The 11,025-nt window shown below is 49.7% G+C and overlaps 1 protein-coding gene across 2 annotated transcripts in view; it reads left to right on the top strand.

Annotated features, from left to right (window-relative positions):
• The first annotated feature begins 493 nt into the window (after positions 1 to 493).
• LOC134984189 (oocyte zinc finger protein XlCOF6-like) overlaps positions 494 to 11,025 on the top strand; it is a 29,487-nt gene continuing 18,955 nt past the window's right edge. For both annotated transcript variants that reach the window (XM_063949817.1, XM_063949816.1), the window contains exon 1: positions 494 to 1,551. In XM_063949817.1, the coding sequence (XP_063805887.1) occupies positions 534 to 1,551 (1,018 nt within the window). In that variant the 5' untranslated portion in view covers positions 494 to 533. The remainder of the gene's footprint in view (positions 1,552 to 11,025) is intronic.

Here is an 11,025-nt window from a genome sequence, read left to right as displayed (position 1 = left end):
ACACCCATCACCTGATAATCACATATATACACTGTACTCAGTCACTGTGTCTCTGCTACAGATGGACCCAGTAACAGAGATACCCCAGAGAGATGTCCCCGTCCTCTCTATTCCCAGGATTGTACAGACGAGAATCACAGGACCCCACAGGAGGATCAGGTAGGTGGGATTTAGCGTCTCGCCAATATACCAAAGTGACTGTCACTATATGATCTGTAGAAGAGCTGTGTGTCATTATATTTGTATTGTTTAATCTATGACTTAAGTCTTATTGATGGTTTACATAGGGTGAAGACCACTTACATAATATTAAAGTCAAAGCTATAGAGGGAGAAGGAGAAATGTATGTGACTGATCTAAAGGCAGAAGATATAGAGGGAGAAGAAGAGACGTATGTGACTGATATAAAGACAGAAGATATAGAGGGAGAAGAAGAGACGTATGTGACTGATATAAAGGCAGAAGATACAGAGGAAGAAGAAGAGAGGTATGTGACTGATATAAAGGCAGAAGATATAGAGGGAGAAGAAGAGATGTATGTGACTGATATAAAGGCAGAAGATATAGAGGGAGAAGAAGAGACGTATGTGACTGATATAAAGGCAGAAGATATAGAGGGAGAAGAAGAGACGTATGTGACTGATATAAAGGCAGAAGATATAGAGGGAGAAGAAGAGACGTATGTGACTGATATAAAGGCAGAAGATACAGAGGGAGAAGAAGAGACGTATGTGACTGATATAAAGGCAGAAGATACAGAGGGAGAAGAAGAGACGTATGTGACTGATTTAAAGACAGAAGATATAGAGGGAGAAGAAGAGACGTATGTGACTGATATACATGAAGAAGATATAGAGGGAGAAGAAGAGACGTATGTGACTGATATAAAGGCAGAAGATATAGAGGGAGAAGAAGAGACGTCTGTGACTGATATAAAGGCAGAAGATATAGAGGGAGAAGAAGAGACGTATGTGACTGATATAAAGGCAGAAGATACAGAGGGAGAAGAAGAGACGTATGTGACTGATTTAAAGACAGAAGATATAGAGGGAGAAGAAGAGACGTATGTGACTGATATAAAGGCAGAAGATATAGAGGGAGAAGAAGAGACGTATGTGACTGATATAAAGGCAGAAGATATAGAGGGAGAAGAAGAGACGTATGTGATTGGTATAAAGGCAGAAGATATAGAGGGAGAAGAGACGTATGTGACTGGTATAAAGGCAGAAGATATAGAGGGAGAAGAAGAGACGTATGTGACTGATATAAAGGCAGAAGATATAGAGGGAGAAGAAGAGACGTATGTGACTGATATAAAGGCAGAAGATATAGAGGAAGAAGAAGAGACGTATGTGACTGATATAAAGGCAGAAGATATAGAGGGAGAAGAAGAGACGTATGTGACTGATATAAAGGCAGAAGATATAGAGGGAGAAGAAGAGACGTATGTGACTGATATAAAGGCAGAAGATATAGAGGGAGAAGAAAAGACGTATGTGAAAGGTGATCAGCAGTGTAAGGAGGAGGAAATCCTTACAGATATCAACACAGGTGAGTACTAAACAGAGTCACATATTCTCTTTGCTCAGTCACTACAGCAATCTTAGATCTTACACCGTCCTCTGTTAGAACAGACTAATGAGGGAAAGGTTTCTGTCCAGCGGGGCAGAAAGGAGCCATGAGCCCCTATTATACTCCTGCTCTCCCCCTCACATCATGTCACTGTGTGTTACCAGCCCAGAGATCTGACCAGTCTCCTCCCCACACTCTCTGGTGTATCTCATACATCAGGAGCCATCAGCCCCTATTATACTCCTGCTCTCCCCCTCACATCATGTCACTGTGTGTTACCAGCCCAGAGATCTGACTAGTCTCCTCCCCACACTCCCTGGTGTATCTCATACATCAGGTGACATCAGCCCCTATTATACTCCTGCTCTCCCCCTCACATCATGTCACTGTGTGTTACCAGCCCAGAGATCTGACCAGTCTCCTCCCCACACTCTCTGGTATGTCTCATACATGAGAAAACATCAGCCCCTATTACACTCCTGCTCTCCCCCTCACATCATGTCACTGTGTGTTACCAGCCCAGAGATCTGACCAGTCTCCTCCCCACACTCTCTGGTGTATCTCATACATCAGGAGACATCAGCCCCTATTATACTCCTGCTCTCCTCCTCACATGATGTCACTGTGTGTTACCAGCCCAGAGATCTGACCAGTCTTCTCCCCACACTCTCTGGTGTATCTCATACATCAGGAGACATCAGCCCCTATTATACTCCTGCTCTCCCCGTCACATCATGTCACTGTGTGTTACCAGCCCAGAGATCTGACCAGTCTCCTCCCCACACTCTCTGGTGTATCTCATACATCAGGAGACATCAGCCCCTATTATACTCCTACTCTCCCCCTCACATCATGTCACTGTGTGTTACCAGCCCAGAGATCTGACTAGTCTCCTCCCCACACTCTCTGGTATGTCTTAAACATCAGGAGCCATCAGCCCCTATTATACTCCTGCTCTCCCCCTCACATGATGTCACTGTGTTACCAGCCGGAGATCTGACCAGTCTCCTCCCCACACTCTCTGGTGTATCTCATACATCAGGAGACATCAGCCCCTATTATACTCCTGCTCTCCACCCCTCACATCATGTCACTGTGTGTTACCAGCCCAGAGATCTGACCAGTCTCCTCCCCACACTCTCTGGTGTATCTCATACATCAGGAGCTATCAGCCCCTATTATACTCCTGCTCTCCCCCTCACATCATGTCACTGTGTGTTACCATTCCAGAGATCTGACCAGTTTCCTCCCCACACTCTCTGGTGTATCTCATACATCAGGAGACATCAGCCCCTATTATACTCCTACTCTACCCCTCACATCATGTCACTGTGTGTCACCAGCCCAGATATCTGACCAGTCTCCTCCCCACACTCTCTGGTATGTCTTAAACATCAGGAGCCATCAGCCCCTATTATACTCCTGCTCTCCCCCTCACATCATGTCACTGTGTGTTACCAGCCCAGAGATCTGACCAGTCTCCTCCCCACACTCTCTGGTGTATCTCATACATCAGGAGCCATCAGCCCCTATTATACTCCTGCTCTCCCCCTCACATCATGTCACTGTGTGTTACCAGCCCAGAGATCTGACCAGTCTCCTCCCCACACTCTCTGGTGTATCTCATACATCAGGAGACATCAGCCCCCATTATACTCCTGCTCTCCCCCTCACATCATGTCACTGTGTGTTACCAGCCCAGAGATCTGACCAGTCTTCTCCCCACACTCTCTGGTGTATCTCATACATCAGGATCCATCAGCCCCTATTATACTCCTGCTCTCCCCCTCACATAATGTCACTGTGCTACCAGCCGGAGATCTGACCAGTCTCCTCCCCACACTCTCTGGTGTATCTCATACATCAGGAGCCATCAGCCCCTAATTATATTCCTGCTCTCCCCCTCACATCATGTCACTGTGTTACCAGCCCAGAGATCTGACCAGTCTCCTCCCCACACTCTCTGCTGTATCTCATACATCAGGAGCCATCAGCCTCTATTATACTCCTGCTCTCCCCTCACATCATGTCACTGTGTGTTACCAGCCCAGAGATCTGACCAGTCTCCTCCCCACACTCTCTGGTGTATCTCGTACATCAGGAGCCATCAGCCCCTATTATACTCCTGCTCTACCCCTCACATCATGCCACTGTGTGTTACCAGCCCAGAGATCTGACCAGTGTCCTTCCCACACTCTCTGGTGTATCTCATATATCAAAAGCCATCAGCCCCTATTATACTACTGCTCTCCCCCTCACATCATTTCACTGTGTGTTACCAGCCCAGATATCTGACCAGTCTCCTCCCCACACTCTCTGGTATGTCTTAAACATCAGGAGCCATCAGCCCCTATTATACTTCTGCTCTCCCCCTCACATCATGTCACTGTGTGTTACCAGCCCAGAGATCTGACCAGTCTCCTCCCCACACTCTCTGGTGTATCTCATACTTCAGGATCCATTAGCCCCTATTATACTCCTGCTCTCCCCCTCACATAATGTCACTGTGTTACCAGCCGGAGATCTGACCAGTCTCCTCCCCACACTCTCTGGTGTATTTCATACATCAGGGGCCATCAGCCCCTAATTATATTCCTGCTCTCCCCCTCACATCATGTCACTGTGTGTTACCAGCCCAGAGATCTGACCAGTCTCCTCCCCACACTCTCTGGTGTATCTCATACATCAGGATCCATTAGCCCCTATTATACTCCTGCTCTCCCCCTCACATAATGTCACTGTGTTACCAGCCCAGAGATCTGACCAGTGTCCTTCCCACACTCTCTGGTGTATCTCATACATCAGGAGCCATCAGCCCCTATTATGCTCCTGCTCTCCGTCTCACATCATGTCACTGTGTGTTTCTAGCCCAGAGATCTGACCAGTCTCCTTTCCATACTCTCTGGTGTATCTCATACATCAGGAGCCATCAGCCCCTATTATACTCCTGCTCTCCCCCTCACATCATGTCACTGTGTGTTGCCAGCCCAGAGATCTGACCAGTCTCCTCCCCACACTCTCTGGTATGTCTCATACATCAGGAGCCATCAGCCCCTATTATACTCCTGCTCTCCCCCTCACATCATGTCACTGTGTGTTTCCAGCCCATAGATCTGACCAATCTCCTCCCCACACTCTGTGGTATGTCTCATACATCAGGAGCCATCAGCCCCTATTATACTCCTGCTCTCCCCCTCACATTTTGTCACTGTTTGTTACCAGCCCAGAGATCTGACCAGTCTCCTCCCCACACTCTCTGGTGTATCTCATACATCAGGAGACATCAGCCCCTATTATACTCCTGCTCTCCTCCTCACATCATGTCACTCTGTGTTACCAGCCCAGAGATCTGACCAGTCTCCTCCCCGCACTCTCTGGTGTATCTCATACATCAGGAGACATCAGCCCCTATTATATTCCTGCTCTCCCCTCACATCATGTCACTGTGTGTTACCAGCCCAGATATCTGACCAGTCTCCTCCTCACACTCTCCGGTGTATCTCATACATCAGGAGCCATCAGCCCCTATTATACTCCTGCTCTCCTCCTCACATCATGTCACTCTGTGTTACCAGCCCAGAGATCTGACCAGTCTCCTCCCCGCACTCTCTGGTGTATCTCATACATCAGGAGACATCAGCCCCTATTATATTCCTGCTCTCCCCTCACATCATGTCACTGTGTGTTACCAGCCCAGATATCTGACCAGTCTCCTCCTCACACTCTCCGGTGTATCTCATACATCAGGAGCCATCAGCCCCTATTATACTCCTGCTCTCCTCCTCACATCATGTCACTCTGTGTTACCAGCCCAGAGATCTGACCAGTCTCCTCCTCACACTCTCTGGTGTATCTCATACATCAGGAGACATCAGCCCCTATTATATTCCTCCTCCCCCCTCACATCATGCATGTCACTGTGTGTTACCAGCCCAGAGATCTGACCAGTCTCCTCCCCACACTCTCTGGTGTATCTCATACATTCCATTCATTCCATCAGCTTATAGTGCATATGCAAGAATGGATTCTCCCGCTCATGATCTAATTCCAGCAGGGCCTGCAAATTTTATTCAATTGTTCATCAAAAGGTGTGTCCAAAGTTTTTTGGTGGATAACAACTCTAGCCCAACTCACAGTCTTGGCCACTCCCTTGACCTTGCCTTCACCCACCGGTGTGATCTATCTGACTTCTCCAACGCTCCCTTTCCCCTCTTTAACCATCATCTACTCTCTTTTACCCTGTCATCTCCTCCGCACGCCCAGCCCCACGGTCACCAGACACAATCTCAAGTCTTTTGACCTCGCTGTCCTATCCTCCCTTGATACTCTCCTTTCTCCTCTATCCACCATGGCCTGACCCAACCAGATGGCCTCCTTTTATAACTCCACTATCACCTCCACTCTCAATTCTGTTGCCCCCATCTCCTCTGTTCTCCTCTGCCGTTCTAAACCCCAACCCCGGCATTCCAATCTGACCCAGTTCCTGCAAAAATGCTCACGTACTGCAGAGTGTCTCCAGAGGAAATCTTGCTGTCTGGCGAACTTCCATTTCAAGTTTATTTTCCCTTCCTACAGCTCTGACCTCTCCCTTGCCAAGCTGTACTTTTTCCAACCACTCATCTCCTCAGTCCTCCATTTCCCGCCATCACTTTGATACTTTCAGCATTCTCCTTCAACCCCCTCCTCCCCTCCCATCCTCCCTCACTATTACTTACTTTGCCTCCTTTGTTCAAAATTGAACAAATCCGTCATGAAATCTCCTCCCGTCTCCCCTCGGCAGTCCCGCCGCACCCCCTTTCCCCGTTATCCTCTCCCTCCAGCCATCCCACCTAGTGTTCCTTCCGACCAACCACAGACAAGGAAGTCCACTCTCATCTTGTCCTCTCCCCTCTCCACCTGCCCCCTGGACCCCCGACATCCTCTCCCTCCAGCCATTCCACCTTGTGTTCCTTCCGTCCCACCACAGACAAGGAAATCCACTCCCTCATTTTATCCTCTCCAACCTCCACCTGCCCCCTGGACCACCTCCTTTCCTGCCTCCTCCACTTCCACTCCTCCCCACCGCGGGCTTCCACCTTGCTCATCCTTTTAACCTATCACTCTCTACCGGCATCTTTCCCTGCCATTTAAACATGCCCTTGTCTCACCTATTCTTAAAAAACCCAACCTTGACCCTTCCGCACTTGCTAGGTACCGCCCTATTTCTCTTCTCCCATTCGCCTCCAAACTACTTGAGCGGCTGGTATACAGCCGACTCACCAGCTACCTCCCTGACAACTTCCATGATCCTCTTCAGTCTGGCTTTCTCCCACTTCACTGAAACTGCCCTTGTCAAAGTCACCAATGACCTGCTTTCGGCCAAATCCAGGGGCCTCTTCTCTCTGCTCATCTTCCTGGACCTCTCTGCTGCCTTTGACACTGTTAATTACCAGCCGGTAGTACACAAAATTTATCTCCTGGTAATTAATATTCCTATCATGGCATACATATCGCCATGCCTATCTCCTGCTTTTTCTCTTACGTCCTAGAGGATGCTGGGGTCCACATTAGTACCATGGGGTATAGACGGGTACTTTGGGAGCCGCTGGCACTTTAAGACTTTAATAGTGTGGGTTGGCTCCTCCCTCTATGCCCCTCCTACCAGACTCAGTTTAGAAAATGTGCCCGGTGGAGCCGGTCACAGCTAGGGGAGCACCTAGGAGTTCTTCTAGTTTTATTATTTTCTGAGTTTAGTCAGGTACAGGCAGGCTGCTGGCAACAGCCTCCCTGCTTCGTGGGACTTTAGGGGGGGAGTAGGAACCAACTCTTGAAGTTAATGGTTCTCTATCTCCGCTGACAGGACACTGAGCAACTGAGGGTGCCGATCGCAAGCCCATGAGGCGACCGCTCACTCCTGCAGCACGGCCGCCACCCCCAAATAGAGCCAGAAGATGGAGTGGTGAGTACAGCGCCGGTGGCCCGGGAAGCGGGTCGCCAGCGGGAATGGCGGCACAAGGGTGGGAGCACAGCTCTGACAGGCTACGCTCTGGAAGGCTCAGCGGCACTTGGGGTACTGCGCTGTGAGGGGCGTCCTGGGCCAGCGCAAATACCCTACACTGGTCAATCACTGCTAACAGGGGGCTAATCCCGCTGTTAGAGACAAAATACCTCAGGCCAGTATAAACAATTTAGTGCGGGAAGATGCGCCATTAAAGAGGGCGGGACTTCTCCTCAGAGTGGATCCAGCACTCACCAGCTCCATTATCTCCCTGCAGATCATCAGAAAGAGACGCTGACAGGGAACGCTGTCCTCCACATAACTCCAGCAACCTGTGCGGTACCAGGGTGATTATAGAACTGATTACCCTATTACGGTTAATTGGTCAGCGCTGGGCTTTTATCATATTAACTGCCTACAGGGGCGCTGTGTGGCTGGCTCCTTATACTCTGTGACTCTCTGAATGTGTGTGTGTGTGTGTGTGTGTGTGTGTGTGTGTGTGTGTGTGTGTGTGTATATATCCACATTACCATGTCTAAGGACTCTGCGTCCTGTGCTGCAGAGTGTGTATCTTCTCCTGAAGAGTCTATTCCGTGTACTCAGGACTGCAATGTGCTGTCTCAGCCTTCTGAATCCGAACTCCCATGGGTGCATTCTTTAAGGGGAATGATATCACAGATTTCATCTAGGATGTCGCATAATGAGAGAAATCTGTAGCGGTTTTGCAGTCCTCAGCTCCCACTACCTCATCTACGACCCCTATTACATACCCAGAAAAGCGTGCTCTTGCCCAGATAATGCAAGCTGACACGGATACCGACTGTGATACAGGGGATGGTGATGGGGATATACTGAGGGGGGAGGCCTCCCTTGCTAAGGGGGTGCAACTAATGATTAAGGCCATTAGGGACATTTCTCTGACGTCCTAGTGGATGCTGGGAACTCCGTAAGGACCATGGGGAATAGCGGCTCCGCAGGAGACTGGGCACAAAAGTAAAAGCTTTAGGACTACCTGGTGTGCACTGGCTCCTCCCCCTATGACCCTCCTCCAAGCCTCAGTTAGATTTTTGTGCCCGGCCGAGAAGGGTGCACACTAGGGGCTCTCCTGAGCTTCTTAGTGAAAAGTTTAGTTTTAGGTTTTTTATTTTCAGTGAGACCTGCTGGCAACAGGCTCACTGCATCGAGGGACTAAGGGGAGAAGAAGCGAACTCACCTGCGTGCAGAGTGGATTGGGCTTCTTAGGCTACTGGACACCATTAGCTCCAGAGGGACCGAACACAGGCCCAGCCTCGGAGTCCGGTCCCAGAGCCGCGCCGCCGGCCCCCTTACAGAGCCAGAAGCAAGAAGAGGTCCGGAAAAATCGGCGGCAGAAGACATCAGTCTTCAACAAGGTAGCGCACAGCACTGCAGCTGTGCGCCATTGTTACTCAGGCACACTTCACACTCCGGTCACTGAGGGTGCAGGGCGCTAGGGGGGGGCACCCTGAGCAGCAATGTAAAACACCTTGGCTGGCATAAATACACCACATATAACCCCCAGGGCTATATGGATGTATTTTAACCCCTGCCAGAACTCACCAAAAAAGCGGGAGAAAAGGCCGCCGAGAAGGGGGCGGAGCCTATCTCCTCAGCACACGGGCGCCATTTTCCATCACAGCTCCGCTGGAAGGACGTCTCCCTGACTCTCCCCTGCAGTCGTGCACTACAGAAAAGGGTAAAAAAGAGAGGGGGGCACTAATTGGCGCAGTTTTGATACTAACAGCAGCTATAAAGGGAAAAGCACATTTTATAGTGGTATTCCTGTCTATATATAGCGCTCTGGTGTGTGCTGGCATACTCTCCCTCTGTCTCCCCAAAGGGCTAGTGGGGTCCTGTCCTCTATCAGAGCATTCCCTGTGTGTGTGTGGTGTGTCGGTACGATTGTGTCGACATGTTTGAGGAGGAAAATGAGATGGAGGCGGAGCAATTGCCTGTTATACAGTTGTCACCCCCTAGGGAGTCGACACCTGAGTGGATGAGCTTGTGGAAGGAATTGCGTGACAGTGTCAGCTCTTTACGACAGACAGTTGACGACATGAGACAGCCGGCTACTCAGCTTGTGCCTGTCCAGGGGTCTCAAACGCCATCAGGGGCTTTAAAACGCCCGTTACCTCAAATGGCAGACACAGACACGGATACCGACTCCAGTGTCGATGATGAGGAGACAAACGTGACTTCCACTAGGGCCACACGTTACATGATTGAAGCAATGAAAAATGTATTGCATATCTCTGATAATACAAGTACCACTAAAAAGGGTATTATGTTTGGTGAGAAAAAACTGCCTGTAGTTTTTCCTGTATCCGAGGAATTAAATGAAGTGTGTGATGAGGCGTGGGTTTCCCCCGATAAAAAACTGATAATTCCTAAAAGGTTATTGGCATCGTACCCTTTCCCGCCAGAGGATAGGGCACGTTGGGAAACACCCCCTAGGGTGGATAAAGCGCTCACACGCTTGTCTAAACAGGTAGCACTACCCTCTCCTGATACGGCCGCCCTAAAGGAACCTGCCGATAGAAAGCTGGAGAATATCCTAAAATGTATATACTCTCACACGGGTGTTATACTGCGACCAGCAATCGCCTCAGCCTGGATGTGCAGTGCGGGCCTGGCGTGGTCGGATTCCCTGACTGAAAATATTGATACCCTAGATAGGGACAGTATATTACTGACTATAGAGCATTTGAAGGATGCATTTCTATATATGCGTGATGCACAGAGGGATATTTGCCGACTGGCATCAAGAGTTAGCGCGCTGTCCATTTCTGCAAGAAGAGGTTTATGGACGCGGCAGTGGTCAGGTGATGCGGATTCTAAAAGGCACATGGAAGTATTGCCTTATAAGGGGGAGGAGTTATTTGGGGTAGGTCTATCAGACCTGGTATCCACGGCAACTGCTGGAAAATCCACATTTTTACCCCAGGTAGCTTCTCAACCTAAGAAGACGCCGTATTATCAGGCGCAGTCCTTTCGGCCCCATAAGGGCAAGCGGGCAAAAGGCGCCTAATTTCTGCCCCGTGGCAGAGGGAGAGGAAAAAGGCTGCAACAAACAGCCAGTTCCCAGGAACAAAAGCCCTCTCCCGCCTCCGCAAACTCCTCAGCATGACGCTGGGGCTTTACAAGCAGACTCAGGCACGGTGGGGGCCCGTCTCAAGAAGTTCAGTGCGCAGTGGGCCCACTCGCAAGTGGACCCCTGGATCCTTCAAGTGGTATCTCAGGGGTACAAATTGGAATTCGAGACGTCTCCCCCTCGCCATTTTCTAAAGTCTGCTTTACCGACGTCTCCCTCAGACAGGGAGGCAGTATTGGAAGCCATTCACAAGCTGTATTCCCAGCAGGTGATAATCAAGGTACCCCTCCTACAACAGGGAAAGGGGTACTATTCCACACTATTTGTGGTACCGAAGCCGGACGGCTCGGTGAGACCAATTTTAAAC

This window comes from Pseudophryne corroboree (genome assembly GCF_028390025.1).
Source record: "Pseudophryne corroboree isolate aPseCor3 chromosome 3 unlocalized genomic scaffold, aPseCor3.hap2 SUPER_3_unloc_4, whole genome shotgun sequence".
Lineage (NCBI taxonomy): Eukaryota > Metazoa > Chordata > Amphibia > Anura > Myobatrachidae > Pseudophryne > Pseudophryne corroboree.
The sequence above is the reverse complement of the archived record's forward strand: the minus strand, read 5'-3'. Positions and strand labels throughout refer to the sequence as shown.